The sequence below is a fragment of the Magallana gigas genome, chromosome 7 (assembly GCF_963853765.1).
Source record: "Magallana gigas chromosome 7, xbMagGiga1.1, whole genome shotgun sequence".
NCBI lineage: Eukaryota > Metazoa > Mollusca > Bivalvia > Ostreida > Ostreidae > Magallana > Magallana gigas.
The window spans coordinates 29,694,935-29,718,123 of record NC_088859.1 but is presented as its reverse complement, the minus strand read 5'-3'; the positions used below and the strand labels follow the sequence as shown (position 1 = coordinate 29,718,123).

Genomic DNA, 23,189 nt, shown 5'->3' with positions numbered 1-23,189 from the left:
ATTGTTATCTGATAAGTTGAAAGAGGTCCATGGGCCACATCACTCACCTGAACAAAAGTTCCCTGTAACATTTTATTTCGTAGCATATGCTCTCTGAACCTTCGGTTCAGGTGAGCTAAAACCCAGTTTCTCATTCAAATTTACAAAAAAAAAACAAAAATTGTGTTTTTTAATTTTTTTTATTGCACTTTTTTCACGTTTGCACTTTGAGAAGGTGACTGAAATTGGAAATAGTGAAAAGCTGCCAAAAACAATACAAAGTGAGCACAAGAATAAATGGAGACAAGGACTGGGAAAAGATCTGGGTATCTTGGTGGTGGAGTCAAGATGAGGCTGGCAACTGTCAGCAAAACTGCTCCCATCATTGACAATTTTAGCTAAAAGACAATAAGATACCATATGTAAAATGATTTTGTACAACTGCATGCAATTTAAATAATTTAAAATGTATAGCAGATGAATATTTACTGTATAAAGTGTGGAAACAATTGAAATATTTGTTGCAGATTATCAATATTAACTTTTCTTAAATACACTTAATGATTACATTTACCAAAGGTGTGTTCAGCTTAGAGAGTGCTTGTCAAAATTTGTGTTGTGGGTATAGGGCATTTTGGCGAGTGCTCACGAGCATTAATTCGCTCTGAATACTTAGGTCTCGGAAGTTTGTAATATCAGCTAGTCTTCAACATTGTTAAGATAACCTGTATAACAAGGTGTCTGAGTCATTGCATATCACCTATAATTTTCACTTGTCGTAAAACATACCAATGTGGTTTTAGCTCTATCTAAAAGCTGATCATCTTTTGTTGAACTTATGTTCAGGCATGTCTTACATATGAGAGCATGTAAGACTGTGGTTGCCACAGCAGCCATAACCAAATCGTCTTTCACAAACAGTGGAAGCATGCTGTAACACAAATTATCCAAATCATAAAATGAATTAGAACCAAAAAGTCAATTTTGTATGGAATGACACACGTCATTAATTCAATATCATTAAGACTAGTTTTTTTTTTTCATTGGCCATTAGTAATCCCCGAGAAAATTGCAAACACCTACCTAAATGTTGATATAAAGTAGAACCAGACACACCAAAAAGGGTAGTCGTGTACAAGGAGTGACACTGCCCTGGAATGGAAAGACTCATATTCTAAAGTAGGCAAAACAATGACAACCCCCATCCATTACTAAAATAACATAAAAAACATCAACTATGAGGGTCAATATAAAAATACAAAGACTTTTGCCATGATAGCTTTTTTGGTCACAATGATAGTTCAAAAAATTGCTCTGCTTTTATCAGATTTTTAATTTTACTGGAAAAGTCCACTTCATGACAAGTAGATTCTTTCAATACGAAGCAGTATATTTGACAAAGTAAACTCCCACTTATTCTCATCACTAAGATAGCCTGTGTTAATTATTAAGTGGCAGAACATGATTCATGAGCTGAAAGACATCACTTACAGTGCTGGTATCAGAATGGATTTCTCGTGTACATGGAATGAGAAGAGGAAGAAGACTAAGGAGGAATTGACCTGCAAGTAATAAACAGATTTCATGTGCATTTGTGTCTATTTTTTTTATTCATTTATAGTAACATGACATGGTTCATAAATAAGCAAAAAAGATTAAAGAATATGATTTACCTTTTCTATGCTTAGAGTGAACATTAATAACAAGTTGTTGATAATTATTTTGATATAGCTGTTCACACAAAAATCTGTATGAAAAATAAAACCAGAAAAAAATAATTTCATGAACACCAGTACAGTTACTTGTGTATAGAACTTAACTTGAATTAAATCATTTAAGTTATGTAGCTATAAGTGTATCAGTACACAAACAGTGTACATTAATAAATATGTTTTTTAATTTTGACTTCCAATTGCTACGTAAATGATTGTGTTTATAAATACAATATATAAAATACAATCATTTATGAAGCAATAAGAAGTCAAAATAAAAATACAATACTGTGGAATCATTAGAATTCGTGGTGGCTCAATTTTCGTGGTATTTGTGGGTAGCCCTCCCCCACGAATTTAAATCCTCAACGAAAAACAATTTTAGGAAGAGTTATCTTTGTTGCTGAAACAGTAACCGACACATCCACGAATTTACACCTCCACGAATCAGAAAAAAAGTCATAATCCACGAAAATTGGCCCCCACGAATTTGAATGATTCAAAAGTAAATGATGGTAGTTTAAACTATAGCTCTGCACTTACTAGAGATATTTTGAAGTTTCTGGTCGTTGGAAAACAAAGCAGATGAAGTGAAGATGGCAATAAACACACAAGAGTGCTCAGAAGGCTGGAAAATACCCCAAAAAAATAGTTCTATAATAAATCCATAATCCAACAAAGGACCATGTAATCCATCAGACAAGAACTAACTTTGCTGGTAATGTTTATCTTATATGATACACACCAAAGTGAACCTTTTGATATTCGGTATTTTTGGAGTGGTTGTGTGTTGTATATTGTTTTCTTAAAATATTATTTCTTCAATTCTTATTTTCACCTTGAATTTCTCTTTCTGAACATATGCCTTAACTTTTAAAAGCACTGAATTCAAATTAACAAAAATATACATGTACTATTTTTCTTCTTCTAATTAAGTAGTGCTGACATTCTTTTTTTTTTTTTTTAAATTACCACCTATCAACTTAGCTAAAGTAGCTTACCTACATTTTCTAGATCTTACCATATCAAAACCAGCTGATCTACTGTAAACATCTGCTTCAACTTGATGAGGACTGACAAACTACACCATACATTGGCAACCTTGTCCTAAAAATATAATTTTTCCTTCTAATAAAAAACTTACCACTAATCCATTTATATGCATATAATATTTTTTTACAATCCCTAAAATCTTTTTTTTAAAAGGAGATACATAGTATTTGCATGAACATGATACTCTGAAAATAAAATCATTTTATTTTGTTGATTGCAGCAATCTATGCTTTGTTATACCTCATACAGTCCTCTGGCCAGTGGAAAAACTCTGTGGAGAACTTGTAGGACCATTTCTTTGGATCTTAAAAAGGGCAGCCAACAAACCAAGAAGGTTGATATGACAGTTACAGCTATTCTAAACAGCTGAGGTATCCTAAAAAGTATGTTATTAGTTTATATAACAAAACCCTCATTATTTGTTATGTTCAATACATGTAATTCTTTCTTAGTTTGAAGCATATCTTTCATTTTTGTGATACATATATTTTTGTTGAAAAATTGTACAAACTTTCAAAGAAAAGTGTTTTCTTCACAGAAAAAATGCTGAGAACATAAAATGTGAACATAATACCTGGACCATTTCTGAAGGCACCACCCCAACAAATAACAAAAGAATGGTAAGGCATGGTACAGCTCCATTTGCTTGTAGTTCAGGGCCAGAGAGAAGCATATGGAGCCCCAAAGATGGAATCCCCTGCAAATCCAGACAACTCCAAACAAGGCAAATCCTAGACTGACACAGTTGTATCTTTGTACAAGTTAAGGAATCGGCAAGCTTGTTTTAATTTCCAGAATATGCTGTCTTTTGAAAACACTATACATGTATTAATATTATATTGTATGTTATATTCTTAGGTACATGCATAAAGCAAATCTATTTACAATTCTAAAATGTTTAGGGCACAAAACTTATCCAATACATATATTTGTACTAAAAGGAATTTCTTCAGTTATTATTTTTGTCTTATTTGATTATACAATTATCTTTTATTCCTGGAGGATACTGAAAATGTCCATGGTCAATCAGAATGAAGCCGGGATACATCAAAACAACTAGCGACATCTTGACCTAATGAATCAAACAGTATGCAGTTCAAAGGGCAGTAACTCTGAAATATTTACTTAAAACTATTGTAAAAAAATTTTCAAAACTTGATATCTTTTTGTTGATAATCATCTTACCTTGTCTTGTAGTTGAAGTTTTTGTTGAGCAAAAAACAAAACAACAGCAGGGAAAAATATGAAAACATCAGCCAATATCACTAGATATGAAAAAAAATATTTAAGAAGTGCAGATTGGCAATTACCGTAATCTTTTCGTACCAGGTACTTTTCATATTTGAATAATTTCCAATATTCTGGTTTTTTTTTCATAAGTTAACAAATTGAAATCAGTTGTGTACCTGTATATCTCATGAACAATTTGTGAGCATAGCTTTCATGCCCATGTGACTCTTTCAAGGCAACCCAGGATGGGTTTATTTTATTTGCGCTGAAACCAGAAAAAAAATCAGTTATGATCATCATTTAGAAAAAAAATAGGGTTCTGTTAAATATGGACATCTCTCTCTCTCTCTCTCTCTCTCTCTCTCTCTCTCTCTCTCTCTCTCTCTCTCTCTCTCTACTTACACAAATCCACATAGCCAGCTATGGTATGCTGTTAAAGGGGGGTAATCCAGCCCCCAATACAATAAATTGTTATTTGTACTATTGAAGTACCTGCAAAAATTAAAACATATATACCAGTAAATAATCTTTATTGTATATCAATGTATATATGATACATATTTGGGAATGTAATAAGAGATATTGAAATCCTTTCCACTGTAAATTAACTGTCACAGAAGAAGACATATAATGGTTATAATGTAACATATAAATTTTCTTCTTCTTTTTTTTTTAACTCAATACCAATTGAGGAAACAAGTTTACCCATAATATCTTTATAACGATGGTCTGGAAAACAAGATTTCAACAATACCAATAGACACTAAGACTATACACAAAAGACATTTCCTGGTACTTACAACAACAAGAAATTTAAAACTCAACATGTTCAATAGAAACCAATCTATAATCATGAAGAATTTAAGATTATTCATTTATGATCTTTGAACTTGATTACCTTGAACTTACCGTATGAACTTAACATGCCTCTCAAAAAAATGAAACCTGGATAGATAATGATGTAGGAGTGCCATGATAAATTGCTGACTTTTGAAATAGAACTACCCAAAAAGCAATGTATCTTATCATTGCCATGACTTTGATCTTGGAGGTAACCAAGTATAACTGTTCAAAAGGAGTGATGTACAGGTTTCAGACAGATAGAAAGTCCAGACACATCATACTAGTATTGTAAGAGGTGAGTGCTTGAAGAAATTTTGAAACTAAACTAGAATGAATTGTGAGCTGAATTGCTTATAACTGTTGTATCAACTTAATAGAAAGGTCTAATGCATAGATGCAAAAATTTGGTGAATTAATGCATACCGTTTTCATATTTACAGAATATAATAATGCAATATTTTCACAAATAATTCAGAAACTTTCATGAATAACATGAATGCATTACATGTAGTTCCAAAAATTAATTTAAAAGTTAAGCAAATAATTTCATATCAATTCACATTGACCCCCTTCCCCTCCACACCCAAGGTATAAGGTTCATTACCAAGACCCCTTTTGGTCTACAATTAAGATCCCAAGTTTAAACTTTGTTTCTAATAGCATTTATTTAACAAAAAATTAACGCATTTAATACTCTGGAAAGTTTATTATTCATTCACCAAAGTTATTCAATTCCAAATGTGATGCAATTATTGCAAAAGCTTTTTGAAAATAATATGAAAATATTCAAAATAATGCATTTATTCACTATATATAAACTCTCTTATGAGCTTTAGTCTTATCTGGTTTCTGTATACCATTGCTGTGGAGGCAGATGGTATGTTATTTCCATCCAATGTCTCTGGGCTTCAAAGTCACCATACATCGGAGAATTGCCAGCACCTTTAAAATCAAAACAGATAAATCTATAATTTACATGCAGCAAAATATCTAGATTTTTTGTGGTTTGCACTATTTATCAATCTTTTTTCTTCTCTATGTATTAAATACTGGTTCCAAGATGAGTAAAATTTATGTTGTGGAAAAATGAAAAAACTACAAGCAAATCTTAATTTGGCAGTGATAATTTCATTTAGTCCTGAGCTCAGGTGAGTCGATTATCATTGTTTTTTCATCAAACTTATTGAAATTATAGATGATGAGACCAATGAAAAAAACCCAAAACACTATGAATCTATCAATTGCAGTTTAATTATCTATTAAAATCAGAGACAAATATATAAAAATAAAAACTTGAGATTTTTTTTAAATTAAGGCGATTCATAACAGCTGCATTAAATAAGGAACCAGAGACATAAATATTATTATGTCTCTGGTATATACGTCCCTGGTATAATGAGCGAATGAGAGTACATGTATTACGTTTCGAATTTACTCTGTCAATTTTCGAATTTTTCTCATGTAAATAAAAACTTGCTCATATCCAACCAAAAAAAGATCTTTAAAAAAAAGTTATGTATACAATTAGTTGTTCATACCCGAGTATTTGTGAAGCGAGACCAGCCATCTCGCTAAAACAGCAACGAGCAAAGCAACTACGTATCCCGACTTATACATATTCAGTGTTTATAATTTGCTTTTAACTTAACCATCTTGACGTCCAAATTTGTCCTTTTATTAAACGTTCACCTGATTATAAGAAAACAACAATTTTTCGTAGAGCGTTCGTAAGTATATTCGAAGTCGCCTGGAAATTTACTTTATTCGATAAAGTCAGAATTAATTCAAAATAAGGTTTATCTGCTCTAAGTTATAGTTGCTTATTGTAAAATGATTCGCTTTCCAATTGTAATGACATTATTTTATACATTTAGATACTTTTAACGAATCAACTATGTACAATTAATTGTATCGAAACAGGAACAACTTTTTGCGCATGTTCGGCGTTCATGGTTTCCTTCATTTCTTCTAACTCTGTTTAATCTTGTTTTTGTATGTGTTGACACTGTTTTAAAAGGTATGAAAACTACGCTTTTTAATCATACAAGCTTTCAATCGTTTACAAATGTTGTTTAAGAAATAATTGTGTGTCATTTTTAGTGAATGAACATAGAAAATTGAAAAAAACTGTTCTTTGACTGTCAAGATTCAGGAGCTTTGAATCTTAAAATACTTCACAAATATGCACGGACTTTTATGAGTAATAGCAATCTTAATTAATTTGTTAGTGTCATGCTTTATTCAAGTTTCCATGGATAAGGTATCTCCTTTCCATGTTTTGAAGTTCTGTCTTTAAAAGTTTACAGTGTTTGGAGGACCCTTAAAGGACATATCGCATGTTTTTCAATTTTCGGTATTTTTTAAATTAAATCATTCTATACTCATTAAAAATCAAGTTTATTAACGTTTTCATAAAATATTCTGCCTAATTCGTGAGTTTGAAAGCGGTGAAATTCAAATGTCGCGATATGCATATTTTTTCTCTCGATCTACCCGCCATGATGTGTGACGTCATATGCGACCTCGAGCGAGAAGGTGCTGTTAGCCATCTTTGTAATTGGATTAGGTTTAAACGACAATTAAACTAATTATCACCTATTAAATTGTCGATAACGGGACATGATGGTGTTCTGTGCCTCCTGTGGGTGATTTAGCCACCGAAAATGGGGATTTGGACTGTTGTTTTTTTAAGTTTCCCTTACGAAAGTATGTGGAAATCTTGTGACAAATAGGGGTCTATCTGTCGACGAGAGGATTTATGAATAAACATTCAGTTCATATATTATTAATTATATGGTACATTTTTGTAATTACAGTTTCATAAATAAATCGTATTCATTTCTCAAAAAGAAAAAAATAGAAGTTTATGCACAGGGGCCTGTGTACAAAACGCAAGTTCATCGGAGAAAAATAACGAGAGGGGACGCCATTTTGGATACCGCCTCGCTTCATTAGCTGTTTTCTTTTTCATATTGTTAAACTATACGTTCATGTATGCATCGGTTTTGTATACATGATTTCTTCATTCATACATGTAGCTCACCTCTTCAGAAATCATAATTTTAGTACTGTAGGTGAGATTTCTGTGAGTTTTATTTTTTGTGGGAGAAGTCATGGATCCAGTTGTCGATATTGATTGTTTACGCGAGAAATAGACAAAGTTTGTTGATATACATTTATACGTAAATGGATAAAAAAAATACGGAGATGGGATCTTACAGAAATAAACAATAATTAAGGGAAACGTTCTTGCCTGCTTTTATAATCCAGTGTAATATAGAGTAAACAACCTTAGAAAGTTGTGATCAGTTACTGCCGAAGAAACAAACTTCTTGTGCACCACAGTTTTACAATAATGAACATTCTGAGTAGTTAGGAACGCGAAAAACCAAGACTGTTGAAGATTTTAATAAATAAACACCTTTAACAGATTTATTTGAGCTACAATCCTTATTAAGTTGTGTTTACAATGTTTACACGTCGATCAATTTGATCGTCATTGCCGACTTCATCGTCGCTTTTTCGGCAATATAATCGTTTTTTATCCGTACTAGTGGCTCAAACATGTACGACTGAATTATAAGATTCTTTTAATTTAGTCAGCATGTAAAAAAAACAACTTACATGGTGAATAAATGTCAAAATTTAAAGAAGATGGTGCTAATCCTACAATTTGTTTACAATCAGCTGTTCGAAGAAGGTCGCATGTGACGTCACTGTACCACGTGACACGCTATCTAATTAACGAGTTTTTAAATGATCGGGGCTATAATTTAAATTGATATTATGGCTAATTACCACTTTTATACCGTTAACAAACTGTTAGGAGTAATTATTAGATACACAAGGAAGCCAAAAAATGTAAAATGTCGTATACTTTAGAAACATGCGATATGTCCTATGCGATATTTATAAAATTGAACAACAAAAGTTCATATTGTTAATTGGCATATAGTCAGTAAGACAAGTCTATATACATGATTGGTTATTGGGTTTTCAGTGTGTGAGGTAAGGGAAATTGTCATCAATTACCATAATCCGAGATTCTTCTGACTCCAAACCCCCCTTTTAATATTAATGGGACGTGCGTCCCAATATAAAAGCGGAGGTTAGAGGAATCTCATGTTACAATTTTCAGAAATGGGAAGTGACAGGGACATATAAATATACTAGTAGATTTGTCCCTGGAAATGAACAGTGATTAAAAATCTTTCTTCTTTTTTTTTTTAATTAAGATAAAGATATTTAAATTTGTTTTATGTAGATTATGTCAAGACGGTCCAGTCGAGTCTCCATGACTGGAGATAATGGGGAGTTTTATCTTGAGTGTAAAGCAGCTTACCTCTCCATCTATGAAAGTGTCAAGGATGAGATTGATTCTGTAGAAGACCTAGTGCAAGGTGTGTGATATATACCGGTACAGTGAACTACTAATCCTAAAATGCTAATGAAAACTTTGAAATACATCATTCAAATGTAACACAAAATCTGACCAGTTTTGAGATCAATTAATTAATGGTTACTACTACCAATACATGATTCTATGCATGAATCTTTACTTGAAATATGTGACTAAGTCTAGAAAAATAAGACATTACTTATTTTGAACTCTTATTAAACTTTGAGCTACCCCTATAAATCCTCTGAATTGAAAAATATGATAATGGGTTGCATTTAATTTGATAAATCATCATTATTGGTTTTATTGGTTGGGGTTTTCAGTCTGATTATCTACTTTTGTCCTTTCAGTTTTACAGCAGGCAGGAAGAAATCCATCAAAGAAAGTTTTAGCCAGATACTGGAAATCTGACACAGGTAAATATGAATTATGATAGCATGATAATTCAAATGCATCCACATGATTGAAACTATCCTCTTATTTTGAAATTTGAAACATTATCAGATTTGAAATTTTGAATGCTGTTAGAAATTTTAAATGTTATAAATATAAAATCATTGATGAACATACTTTCGTAAATTGACATGATTTTGCAGAGCACTTGACATTCGATGAGTTTGTGGACATTTGCAAAAAAGAAAAAGCCACCACAGCGGATGACTTGATGAAAGCATTTAGGAAGATAGATATTAATGGAGATGGTTATATTTCATTAGAGGAGCTCTACAAAATAATGACCACTGTAAGCCTACTACCCCTTTTCCCCTCCCAAATAAAAAAAAAAATAGATAAACAAAATTAAAGAAAAATAAAATTGAAAAATGTTGTAACATGTACATGTTCTTCCTTCAAAGTACATGTTAATATTGTTTGTTTTATGTTGAAAACTTTGTAGAAAGGTGAAAAGATGAGCCGTTCAGATGTCAAAAAGATGATTGATGAAGTGGACGAAAACAAAGATGGACGTCTGGACTATGGAGAAGTAATAAAACTATTTATATTGAAGACCACTAAAATTTAATTTGAAGCATTTGCGATCCAATTGTTTTCTCTTTTAAATGAATTAATATCTTGAAAAAAATATTATTTATAAATATCTATCTTTGGAGTTTGACTATGCCAAGGTATAACATTTATGTGTATTGCCTGTTTATATAAAGTTTTCACATGTTCATGCACCGCATGATTATGAGTACAACTCACTTATAAAGCTTTACAAGTCACAACATAAATGTATGGCCAAAGTAGAGCATGCTGTATTTTTTGTAAAAATTGATATGAAATTTGTCAGATGAAATTAATTTGCAATTTTTTATTCCGTATTACTGTCAAATTCAATTCAGTTATTACTTTAAATTTACATCTCATATTAAGATATATCCATGTTAAATTTTGGACCCTCTTTGCCAGCCTTCTCTGATCCCCATGAGTCATGCTACAAACCAGGTACTGTAAAAGTGGCTATTTACGCTCGTGGTTATGTACCGGTACTCCTTTTCTATAGTCAAACAATAGTTATACGCATGGGTATTAAATATGCGAAAACTGGATTTTTTTACCGTACATGCGGGGGTATTTTATGTGGTTTTCATCTTACTGCGAAACTAGTGTAAATTTCCCCCATGCGTAAATTACCACATTTACAGTAGTTAGGTGTCCAAATGATGCATGTATATGGGGATTGATAACTTGAGACCATAATTCAGTCTCTTGTCTTCTAAGTTTTGCAAGATGATCATGGAAACAACAGAGGAATGTAAGAAAGTATCAAGGAAGATCATGGAGAAAAAAGAACTTAAAAGAAGGAAGGAAGATCAGACAAAAACAAGTAAGGCATTCAAAAAGGAAATAAAGCTACACGAAAATATAGAATTAAACAAAGCACCTAAAGTACCAATTATCGTAAAGTTAATCTTAGTTTGGCTTTAGTTTTAGTCAATGGTTTTTTTTTATTTTGGAGAAACAAGAATGAGTTCTGTGTTTGTTGAATGTTAAAATAAAATCTTGTACAAACAGGTGACTCTAGGTCAGGTTCTCAGGTCTCAGTGAGATCAGCAGCATCTGTGAAAAGTAAGATCCCCCCCAACAGTTTTCACTGGCGTGGCATCACAGTCTTTGCACACTTCCCATCCATTTTGCTAATACTAATCAAAGCTTCATTTTTTAATACATGTAATTTTTTAATTACATTTTTTTTCCCCTACAGGAGTTTGATATTCCATGTCATGATAGAATTGCTAGTCAATACTGTGATACATGTATTAGATTTAAGTGTATTGATTTTTAAAATTTGCATTGTGAAATTCCATATAAAGATACAAAGATAAATTAGATCCTATATTCATATGTATATTCACAAGCTCTCAACAAACTTAATTTTGGCTTTTGAAATTGCCTGTAAGTCAAAAAATCTATCAGAGAAAAGCTAAAGAGTCGACAATCATGCTTGAAATATATCTTTGTAAATGCAGTTTAATAGTACACTGTATGTTTTGCTTGCAATATATCAGATGCAATTTAAACATCCTTCAAGAGGCACAATGGTGCCTAGCTTTGCAACCAATTACTTTTCTTAAGAGAGCCATCAAGAGTTTTTCTCTAGCCTGAAAGCTTTCATATATACTAGTATACAATGGTACTGTGTATTGTGACATATCACTGTGTGGAACATACTGGTATTGTACTGTTATCATGTAATGTACATGTATACCACCTTTTCTATGATATCACTGAGTGATCCAAGCAATATGTCATTCATGGTGTGGTAAATGTGTTTTCTCTGAATGGTCAATGATTCATTCTACACACACTTGATGAAATGATTCTTATATGTATTCATTTGAAAGTATTTAAAAAATCCCTTACTGTTCAGTGAATATTTATATTTCTCTATAAAATTAGCAAGTTTTATCGTTTTATCATATTTGGTTCCATATATGGTGAAATTTTGTGATTTTCAAGAACATTTTTGTTCTTGGAAAATTAATTTGATATATCCTTATAGAAAATAAAACATACGAGTTCAAGCTAATTTAGTGTACATGGGAGTAATGAAACTTAATTGATATTTAAGACTCCCTATGTAATTAAAAAAAAAAATTCCAATACTGATACATATACATAGATATATATTTTGATGTTGACTAATAGACCCTTTCGCGATAACTGCGGTACTGCTCTCTTGCAGGGCAAATTGATATACTTTGCGTAAGTTTTGCTAAGCAGATAATTAAATGATGTAATTGAGACAATTGATGTTACGTCATATTTCACCAAACTATGTCATTTTGCCCTGCAAAAGAGCAGTACCGCAGTTACCGAGAAAGGGTCTTTAATCAACACACTATTCTTATTGTTATTTTTAGTACATTCTTATAGTCTTGAAGAATGGAGATCTAGATGGAATACATTTCATGTTTCCAAGTTCTGAATTTAAATTACCATAACCAGAAAATTAGAAATTCTTTTTTTGCCCAGTTGTTTTTTTGTCCTTACCCTTTCTTCCCATCTTTATATTTTGTGTTTTGTTTGTTTCTTATTTTCCACCTTTAAAAATGTATTTACATTCCTTTTATAAAATTCTCTCTTTAGTTTGTTTATTTAGTTTTTAAAAACCCTCTGTTTATCATAGTTTTCTTTTTTAATATGTTTTTTTTTTCCTTTAATGATCTTTTAAAAGAGATATTATCAATGACCAAAAATTTTCATTAATTAGAGAGTAATTTAATTTATTGACATATTGAAACTTCGTATATTTCAATAGGCTATGTGGCTATATATTGTTTGGTCTTTTTACAGGTTACAGTGAGAGACCCATGTCTGCCTCTTCCAGATCAAATAAAGGTAAAGAAACACATTTTTTTTCCGTAGTCGGTACACTTAGAGAGGTTTCCTGATTAAGGTGTTAATTAATTAGTGCATGGTTGTGGTCATAATCAGATTCCTAATCTCATTGATATCTAGTGCATAATTAGTTTAGATGAAATGCCCTTTGTTTGGGTCAAATAAGAGAGCTGCTTGGTGAGAGCTGCACACATCATTGTGGACCATCTCTGATGTAGAGTATTTAAGTTTTCTACTTTATTTTAAAATTGATAGATCCTTTTTTTTTTGATAGGTCATTTAATTAGTCTGTTTTTTAAAGATTTTATGATAGATACATGTATGCATTTTTAATGGAGGAAACAAATTTTTTCATGCGTGAAAATTTAATAAAATTTCAATTTGTATAAACTTGTACAAGATAAAAATGAGGACACACCTGCAGATCCAGAACCGTCAGAATATCCTAGCAAAGAAAATGCCACAACAGAAAAGGAAATGGGGTCAAAGGTTTCACTGAGGTCAAAAGGAAGTGACCAGGCATCTATCAAGGGATCAAGGGTTTCACTGAAATCAAATAAGAATGAAGACCAGTCCAAATCCCAAGATATGGGGTCTAGAGGTTCAGTAAAGGAAAATGAGGAAGAAGGACAAGAGGAGGAAAATATGGGATCTAGTAGTACACTGAAAGAGACAGAGCCAGCACCAACAGACCAAAACATGGGATCTAAAGTGTCAGTCAAAACCACAGAGGAAGGAACTGCATTAGATTCAGGGTCAAAGGCTTCTTTAAAGTCTGACACAAAGAAAGATAGTTTGGGTTCCAGAGCTTCACTGAGGTCTAAAGGTGATGGGATCAGTAGCGAGGAAGTTAAAAAGTCTTCTGCCTCCTTGAGGAGCAAGGAAGACAAACCTGAAGGCATGGGATCCAAAGTATCATTGCATTCAAGAAGGGAATCCAAAGGAGAAATTGAGGGATCAAAAGCATCTCTGAAGTCAAAAGACAGTGATGTTATCATACAGGAAAATGTGGGGTCTAGAACATCACTCAAGTCCCATGGGGAAATGGGATCTAAAGTTTCCCTGAAGTCTAGACCAGAATCCAATATGGGATCGAAAGTGTCTATTAAATCCAAAAGTGAGTCTAATGCAGCATTAGAGGCAGCAGCTACAGATGATGAGGAAAATCTCAGAGTGAGGCCAACTGCTCGTGCTAGAAAGGACAGTAAATCAATGAGACAAATCAGTAAGCACTAAAACTGGGGTTCATATTCAATGAAATTCAAATTCAGATTTGTTTACCAAGGTAAAAGGGTCATATATCATTGAATAGTACGGCATAGGCAATGATTAAAGATGGGCATTTTTTACTTGGAACAGCTTTTAAAACATGAATCTAGTGTATATGTTTTTATGATCTCCAAAGTAAACTTAATAATATGGACATATTAAATAATATTTCTGAATTCATCAAACCTAAATGAGTAACTGGGTTGATTGACATGAAGGGATTGGGAGAGCATAAAATGTAAATGGAAGTATGCATATTTATGATTGGCACATTACCGGTATATACTTTGCTTTTCTTTGGACATCTTGTTTGAATCGAAAATTTTGTTTGGGTAAAATATTCTTGAATCTTGATCCATACCCTCTTCCGTTATATTATACCATCCGCTTTAACTGATTGTGGACTCTTTTAAACAGATGAAGGGAGTATGTTTGGTTCATTTGCCTCCGTAAAATCAGGTACACGTCCATGTGGTCTTTATTTTTTCACCTGGTTGATAAATTGCTTTTTTTTTTCTCATTCTTGATTGCCATAACTTATATCAGTAGACACGAGTTCTGCTCTCCATGCTTTCATTAGCACATCATTTACCTCCCCTGCAGGCACTCAGTAGCTTACTTCCAATTCAATGCTGCAGTGTGTCAATTTCATTCATTTTTGAATTTTCATAAATATCATTGTTTTAACAAATAACTGATACCCATTTTTGATCATTATAGATGTCAAAATACTGTTATTTAGCTTTTTTATTTTCAAGAATAATTACAGGGAATATAAAAACTCTGTAGTTTGATTTTTCAATGTGCCTGACAAATTTTTTATTGTTATCTAAAACTTGTTTTGGAGTACTGTTAAAGTGTTTATTTATGTGTGGGGGAAATTTACACTAGTTAGCTTTAAACTGCATAAAATACCACGGCACGTATGGTAAAAAAATTAAAACTTTAATGTGGCAAATAGTATTTATTACCCATGCGTATTGTTTGACCATAGAAAACTTGTGCTTAATCACCAGCGTAAATAAAAACTTTACAGTATCATATGTATAAATAACAGTATTTATTCTTAAGGAGTTTAGCTCTGACAATGATTGGGTTATCATATTGTACTGGTATAATTTTTACAAAGGATGAATACTCATGTCATTTATTATAACAAAATTAATGGGAATAACTGTGCCATGCAAACCATTTTCCACTGTAAAAGGTCACAGATATACATCATTGTCATGGGTATTGTGTTTTCAACTTCATAACAGGTGTTTTATTTTGTATAAAAAAAAATCACTGATTTGGATGGGACACATGCAGGAATATAACAGTATGCTTTTTGACTGAATTTTAACTTTGAGGATTCAGTGAGGCGTATGACAGTGTTTCAAACCTTGAGGATTTTCTAACAGTTTGTCTTCATCATTCATTTGACTGGCTGATTTCTTCTTTTCTTACAAGTTTTATTGCAGCAACATGACACTATGATTGAAACTATATGTCTGTAGTGTGATGTTTTAATTTCAATTTGGAATTGCTCTTTCCTGGTATATATTTTCCAATAATACATATATAGTAGTAAAGAATTGAACATGTTGTATAAGTAATTATATGTATTTGGTACCGCTGGTTTCATTTAATGCAAACAGTTTGCTTAAAATGCTGAGCTCCTAATATTCTGCTGGCATTTCCTTGAAAAACCCTTGAAAATAGAAAAGCTTAAGCTCTTAGAATTCCATATCCCTTTCTTGCTTTGAGAAAAAATGACTTCTATTATATAGATAAAGAATTACATATATATAAAAATCTTTTACTTGCCGATAATCTTTAAAAGAAAAAATCATTTTGGTCATAATAATTCCCCCATAATTTCCTATATTGTATCTTTCTTTTTAGGTGCATCATTGGCAGGATCAAGGAAGTCTTTGCTTAGTGTTGGTATGTGTTTTTAATAAGAGTACACAAAACTATTGAACTATTGAATGGGTTTTCTAATTAAACTTCATTACTTCAAAATTGGTATAAAAAAAAAAAAAAAAACTCAGTGGATTTTTAAAAAAAAATTGACAGATGATCTTCCAAAGCCCTCTCCACGGAACAAGAAGTCCAAAGGTCCGGCTGCAGCTTCCTTGGCTAAACTTTCAGAACCCAAAAACCTAAAGGTTAGCATTCACAGTCAATCAAACCTTCTCTACGGCAATTAGAATAAAACTGTTTTAATTTTATCAAATCTGGTGTCAGTGAAATGATTCGAGATCATGTGCAATACTTGTAACAAGTGTTTGAAGTTCATTGACTTGTGATATCTGCATGTTCATATTTCAGAACTATGATGCAAAGAAATATTGAATCTGAATTGGAAATATCTTTTCCAATATGTGTTAGTCTGTTTGTAAACGCAACTTTTCCAACACAGGAAATCAGCTGTGGAGAGAGAGAGAGAGAGAGAGAGAGAGAGAGAGAGAGAGACTCCACTTGCTCTTGAGGTTTTATTTCTGCTGCTAATTTGATGCAACTCTTAGGACAACTATGATTGGTTGCTCTTTAAGAGATGACCCTGCATTTTAAATTTCAAAATTGCTATCAAAACATGCATCCCAGACTAAAGAGAATAGATATATGATTAACAATCAAATTTTGTTATGAGTTTTTTTTCTGTGTGGTAAAATTTTCATTTCAAGTTTACAACATACTCTTTTTTGTTTTCAACATGTTTTTCAATGCATAACAATTGAATATCTTTGAGGATTTCAGCCATATGATTATACATAGCAGTGTGATGCCCATCTATACCATCCTTCTGTAACGTACAAAGAGTGATCAACTTTCATTAAGTTTTGATATTTTTGTTTTTTCAAGGAATGGACACATGCAACTAGTAAAGGGATGTTTTACATTGATGAAGAGACAGAAAAGCTTCTCTGTCATCAGTATAATCTTAAATTGACAGAGGACACATCCGTGTGGATCACAATCCAGCCAATCAAAACTCGCTGTCAAGGTGAGTTGTAACCAATTGATTCATAGCAATCTTTTTTTTTTCTCTGTAACGGTAAAGTATGTTGTGATAGATTGAGTTTTTAGACACTATTGAATGCCATATATTAGATAGTTTACAAATGCATGTACTTGTATCCAGTTCACGTAAATGTTTTACTACACATGTAATCTATCAGCATTCACATATGACACAAGTACAGAGATGATATGTGAATGCTGAATTTTTATGTGCATTTATGTTTTAAACTGAACTGTAAGATGAAAGCTAAAATCTGTAACATTTTGTTCAGCTGATTCGGACCAGGTCATAGACACAGGCTTATTTATCCTGAGAGACAAACCGGATGAAGATGGCAATGTCCTTATAACGTTTACAAGGCACAGAGATGCAAAGGGGGTCAGTAAAACTCTTCAGTTGACAGCTATAATTTGATTTGATGTATTCTTTGTACATATATTTTCATGATCAAATGCCTCCTGTGAAAATATCTACTGTTAATTTGATTTTTGGGAGTTGATTTTAATCAACTCTCCTATGCAGTTACTCTGACAAACCAAAAGTGAAACAGTGTTTGGGCCAAAGCACAAATCATAGCCGCTGACAAGACTTAGTTCTTGAAAATAATTGATAAATTCAAAATAATGTACCCTAAATTTTTTTTTAAGGAAACTTATTTATAAATACCTTGAAAATAGCCAGATTTTAAATGGTATGAACAATTTAGATATTTTTTGTAGTTGTATGTATTCTTACGCCAGAGTTCAATATAGTCTCGTTCAACTCGACGCTCGGCTGTCTCCGTAAATCTCCGGCAAGCAGAGAGTCTCTCTTGCTTGTCGGAGATTAACGGCAATAGCCGAGCGTTTGGTTGAAGGAGACAAGAGTTCAATATTGCTTGGATCCCTAAATTTTCCAGAAATATATCTATCGCTGATAGATAGTTTGATTGAATTAAATTAATTCTACCTTTAAATATTACTTAACATGATTCATATGGGGTTTTATTTATAAGTTTGTTCGTTGTAGGTAGACAAGCATTGTTCAATGATATTTGATCACAGATGAGTAAAAATTTCATTTTTAGAAATATGGAGTGAAATGTTCTTTGGACGCAGGAAACTACCGCATCATTCCCTTCACAACAGCATCTCGTCTTAAAAAACGAGAGAGCGATCCTTCAAGCGCTGCAAAATTGCTACAACTCAAAGATGGAAAATATACTATAACAAAGGCCTTCAGGTTTGTATTAGCTTCATTCTGAGTGAATTCAGTATTACAAAAAAGAAAGAAATCATCAAATTACAAGTTCATGGGAATTATATCAATTATCGGTAATTGAGTTTAATTCAATTTCTTTGCAAAGGTCTGTTGACATACATGAATTACATAGTCTTAAATAGTGTCATGTTTGGCAGTAACACTGTATGTAGCTTGTCCTTATTGAAAGTGACACTGTTAGTGTTTGCTGATGACGGAGAGGTCTGTTTACAGGAAAGTGCTAGAGGACATCTTTGACCTGTCCGACCTTGACGGGAATGGGACAATGAGTCGGGAGGAGTTCAACTGGTACAACATCCGGACGAGTGATGAGGAGGTCGGCGATGATGAGTGGGAGGTGGTGGAGGGTACGTTGGATATTCCTCCTCTTGAAAAAATATTGATTCATTGTTGTTATGTTTAATAATTACAATATGTAAAAGTACATGCACTGGAAATGAAGATTTTGACTTCTTGTTATAAATGTGATTAGGTATTCTGAGCAGGGCATGTACCTGTGTGAATTTTTTATCTGCACATTTACTGATAAAACTATCAAATTAAACTCAGTCATTGATAATTCAGTTTAACATATGGGACATAGCAATTACAACATATACATGATGTATATTATGAGTATTACATGTAATAGATTCTTTAGGTGCAAAAAACGTGTCTACATTTCAGAGAGACTGGAACTTGAGGATGGCGAAATCACAAAGAATGGTTTCCTCCAGCTGAATGATATGGAGGCAGAGGATTCTAATGGAGACGAGGACGACATGTGGGTGACACTGGAGAGTCTGGGCATCAACAAAGAGCTGGTCATGGATGAGGTAGTTTGGTCGACACAGTTGAATGATTTCTCTGCATTTACACACTCAGAAAGTCCTTGAGGATATCATGTGATGTGTTTTGTGTTGCAGGCTTGTCCATTCGTAATTGATGTCTATACAGAAGACTGTGATGATGCTGAATTCAAAGTAGACGCCATTGAAGACATGATGGATAAACTGCAGCGTCCCTTGTGTCAGTCTGTGATGGAAAAGGTAAAGGAAAATTAGCTAGTGTCTATTCCTTTTATTTTCTCATTTATGAGTAATATTGGTCAGGGCCTATGGTTCTTGACAAATAGTCAGATTGTCATTATTCAATATGCATTTCTTGTTGCCTACAAAATCTGGATTCTAAGTTTTTAACCGGGTTTTCATATGGAAAAATCCGGATATTAAAATGGTGAAAATGGTGGGCAGGCGGCTGCCAAAAGGGTACCCTCATTGTATGGATAACTCCTCCTACAGTTTTCAAGATAGGAAGTTGTTCTTTTGTAGATCAATTGTACATATATCAGAGGTGTGCATATTGCTAGGATTTTGATTTCCAATAATTTATGAAAAAAATACCAGCTTTTGAACTTAGTCATTTTTTGGCAAAATATTGCATATAGGGTACCCTCTTTGTACGGATAACTCCCCCTACAGTTCTCAAGATAGGAAGTTGTTCTTTTGCAGATCAATTGTACATATATCAGAGGTGTGCACATGCTAGGATTTTGATTTCCGATAATTTATGAAAAAAATACCAGCTATTGAACTTAATCATTTTTTCGGCAAAATATTGCATATAGGGTACCCTCATTGTACGGATAACTTCTCCTACAGTTTTCAAGATCAGAAATTATACTTATATTAGAGGTGTGCATATTGCTAGGATTTTGATTTCCGATAATTTATGGGAAAAAATACCAGCTTTTGAACTTAGTCATTTTTTGGCAAAATATTGCATATATGGTACTCCATTTTTCACTGGATACGGGTTGACATGGATTATGGATACAATTCACATAAATGAAAACCCGGTTTGCTGTCACATTGACAGCATTTCACTTGTGTATAACCTGATATATACATGTAATTAAAAGACCGTGACAATTAAATTTTTGTTGAATAACCTGTAAAGGCATATTGTTTATACAGAAAATTAACACCAAACACAAACAACAAGAAAAGTATACCTGTAATATGAAATGTTAAAAAAATGATAATCAAAATTTATAGATTTTGTTTCTTCCTCAAAGATTGAAAAATTATTTTTTCCCATGCTTTCTACACAGGGTGAAGCCACCAAGGTGAAGGGAATGAAGGATTTGACGATGTACACATATATGAGTGACACCAGAGCAACCATTGTAGTAGACAACAAGGTGCGCGACAAAAAGCAAATGTCAATACACTCACTTAATTGTGTCAATTCTGCAGTCAAAGGAAGGTTACCTTGATAGAATAAACAAACTTTTTGTGTCATTTCAGTCTTACAGTAGTGTCCGTTTAAACCTCGATTGTTCTGGCAGCCGAAATTGTCTGACAAATCAACCCTCATTGGATGAAACATTCTCTGTCAAATCACAGTCTCAGATCGTAAGTTTCTTTTTAACTCATCTTCTTTAATTGGTAACTTGATGGCATTATAATTCGATGTATGGATTTCAGTTAATATTGGTTAGAAACAAATGCATAGAGTAGGTTTGGAATTCACATTTAGAAAATTTATTGTGCATGTACTCAAGAATACATTATGTAATAACAAGAATTTCTATTTGACTTGGAACCATGCGAACAGAAATATTAAGAAGTATATGATCATTTTTCAGATTGCGTATCATTTTACACCAAAGAATGAAGATGATGAATGGAATGTCAAGTGCGAAGAGAGTATTCAGAAATAACATCATGCAATTAAGAATAGATTGATTGTATTACAGATTCCTTAAAGTTTCCAGTAATTGTAATTCCCGTAAATAGCAGCAGGACTGTGACTTAGAGGCAGATTTTGTCCAACTCTTTTAAACTACAACAGTACAATAAGCTGCAGGGTAGCTAGCATTTATTTTTTTTTATTATTGGCATTTACATGTAGTTTTTTGAAAGGGTTACATGTACAATAATAGTGAGACATTAATAAAAACAGATAGCAAGTCATTTAGATATTGCATGTAGATATATGTACATGTATTTGACTCCCAAAACTGTCTGTATATATATAATGAATTAAGGTACATTGACCCTTACATATAGATTAAAGAATAATTTATCCCAGAAAGGGTTTTTTTCCCTAGCAGAGGGCCAGTACGCCTTAAATTATTTTTTAAAATATCATTCAATACATAAAGTTTGTTTTAGAATTGTGCAAAATTTGACTGAAATAAACTTTGAAGTTGACAAACATATAGATTAAAGAATAATTTATCCCAGAAAGGGTTTTTTCCCTAGCAGAATTGTGCAAAATTTGACTGAAATAAACTTTGAAGTTGACAAACATATAGATTAAAGAATAATTTATCCCAGAAAGGGTTTTTTCCCTAGCAGAGGGCCAGTGAGCCTTAAATTATTTTGTTTAATATTATTCAATACATAAAGTTTGTTTTAGAATTGTTTTGTGTCATGACAGGCAAGCTATCCTTTTTAGTTTGTAATTATACTTACAATTATAGTATTTTTCTTCACAGAAAAAAAACCTTTTTTCTTTCTTTCATAAAACGTTAATTAAATTTCATTTTAGCTTGTAAAAAACCCAAAATGTTTTAAGCATATAGACAATGGTAATTAACATTGTGACACTCATTTTCATCATGTTGCAGTGACTATAATCAGCTAATTATTTTCATCATTATATAAATCCAAAGAGCAACAGGGATTGGTTTTTTTTTTGTTTACTAGGTAATGAAAATTTAATTGTAACCAACAAGATGAAATACCAAAAAAAATTAATTTGATCATCTGCAAATCAAAAGAAAAGTATACAGAATGAGATTTTATATATTCCATGTTTTTAAAACTTGCAGAATTTAATTTGTTTCATATGGTTTTTATATGGTACATGCACTGCAGAAAAATTGAGTCTATTTTTTTCACATCTATATGAATTTTATGTAATATACATTTTTCTTTTCCGTCCATCTAATTTATTAAAATATTGAATAAAACATTCTTTTTAAGTTATCATTTCTTGCTATGAAATTATAGAGTAAAAAGGTCTCAATCTTCATAAATTATGACATAGTTTAATTATGAAGATTGTGACCTATATACTCTATAATTAGAAGTGACTATCACAACAGAAATACACCAGTCTCTTAATTGTTTTGAATTATAATAATTGGATAGTGATAATTACATGGTATATCAGTATGTTCTAAATTTGAAAAAGTAACTTATTATATACAAAATAACCTAATAAAACTCTCATTCGGTTCTTATACTTAACATATTGGTTAATGTACTTGGAGAGAGATGACTGATTTTACTAACCACAAGCATGATTTTTTTTAAACAGTTGAGTATTGTATTGTTAATTATTACCAAGAACCATACGATTCATATGTTTAACATATATACATAAGTAAACTGAACAAACATATATGTAGACATTTTTTAAAAACATCACAATCTTGGATTGGGCTGCGTGTGCGCATAGAATTTTACATATACAGTTGGTATTGGTTTTGTTAAATATTCTTGTACTTCAAAATTATTCCATAAATGCTTATACATTATACATTTGGGAGAATTTTCTAAGTAGACATGAAACAAATTAATGTTTCGGATAAATCTGA

The 23,189-nt window shown here is 32.2% G+C and overlaps 2 protein-coding genes across 6 annotated transcripts; one reads left to right on the top strand and one right to left on the bottom strand.

The window, feature by feature from the left end:
- Positions 1-150: 150 nt before the first annotated feature.
- LOC105344039 (dolichyl pyrophosphate Man9GlcNAc2 alpha-1,3-glucosyltransferase) lies at positions 151-6,513 on the bottom strand. The gene is made up of 14 exons (XM_011451615.4): positions 6,356-6,513; positions 5,675-5,759; positions 4,377-4,466; positions 4,151-4,239; positions 3,930-4,009; positions 3,752-3,816; positions 3,319-3,495; positions 2,985-3,120; positions 2,713-2,798; positions 2,235-2,319; positions 1,471-1,541; positions 1,063-1,131; positions 769-910; positions 151-377 (listed from the first exon to the last, which is right to left on the bottom strand). The coding sequence occupies exons 1-14, from the start codon at positions 6,432-6,434 to the stop codon at positions 180-182; spliced, it is 1,452 nt and encodes a 483-aa protein (XP_011449917.3). The 5' UTR covers positions 6,435-6,513; the 3' UTR covers positions 151-179.
- A 204-nt stretch (positions 6,514-6,717) lies between these two features.
- LOC105344048 (EF-hand calcium-binding domain-containing protein 7) lies at positions 6,718-21,845 on the top strand. 5 transcript variants are annotated; one of them, XM_034456609.2, is made up of 21 exons: positions 6,718-6,834; positions 9,082-9,217; positions 9,567-9,632; positions 9,813-9,958; positions 10,112-10,198; positions 10,939-11,044; positions 11,233-11,286; positions 13,015-13,059; positions 13,484-14,284; positions 14,746-14,787; positions 16,216-16,257; positions 16,390-16,481; positions 17,179-17,320; positions 17,610-17,716; positions 18,405-18,559; positions 18,812-18,945; positions 19,265-19,413; positions 19,504-19,626; positions 20,691-20,780; positions 20,887-20,994; positions 21,228-21,845. In XM_034456609.2, the coding sequence occupies exons 2-21, from the start codon at positions 9,085-9,087 to the stop codon at positions 21,300-21,302; spliced, it is 2,697 nt and encodes an 898-aa protein (XP_034312500.2). In that variant the 5' UTR covers positions 6,718-6,834; positions 9,082-9,084; the 3' UTR covers positions 21,303-21,845. The 5 variants fall into 5 exon arrangements, with proteins under 5 accessions (XP_034312500.2, XP_034312499.2, XP_034312501.2 ...); XM_034456608.2 differs by having other exon boundaries at positions 13,460-14,284; XM_034456610.2 differs by lacking the exon at positions 11,233-11,286 and having other exon boundaries at positions 13,460-14,284.
- The last annotated feature ends 1,344 nt before the right edge of the window (positions 21,846-23,189 follow it).

Bases quoted from the DNA above. Each gene is read 5' to 3' on its own strand.
- LOC105344039 (XM_011451615.4), bottom strand. From the start codon at position 6,434: ATGTATAAGTCGGGATACGTAGTTGCTTTGCTCGTTGCTGTTTTAGCG. The intron at 1,542-2,234 runs GTAAGTGCAGAG...TATTACTTGCAG, and splicing joins GAAACTTCAAAATATCTCTA to GTCAATTCCTCCTTAGTCTT. The intron at 378-768 runs GTATGTTTTACG...ATTGTCTTTTAG, and splicing joins ATAGAGCTAAAACCACATTG to CTAAAATTGTCAATGATGGG.
- LOC105344048 (XM_034456608.2), top strand. From the start codon at position 9,085: ATGTCAAGACGGTCCAGTCGAGTCTCCATGACTGGAGATAATGGGGAG. The intron at 10,199-10,938 runs GTAATAAAACTA...TTGTCTTCTAAG, and splicing joins GACGTCTGGACTATGGAGAA to TTTTGCAAGATGATCATGGA. The intron at 14,788-16,215 runs GTACACGTCCAT...CTTTCTTTTTAG, and splicing joins ATTTGCCTCCGTAAAATCAG to GTGCATCATTGGCAGGATCA.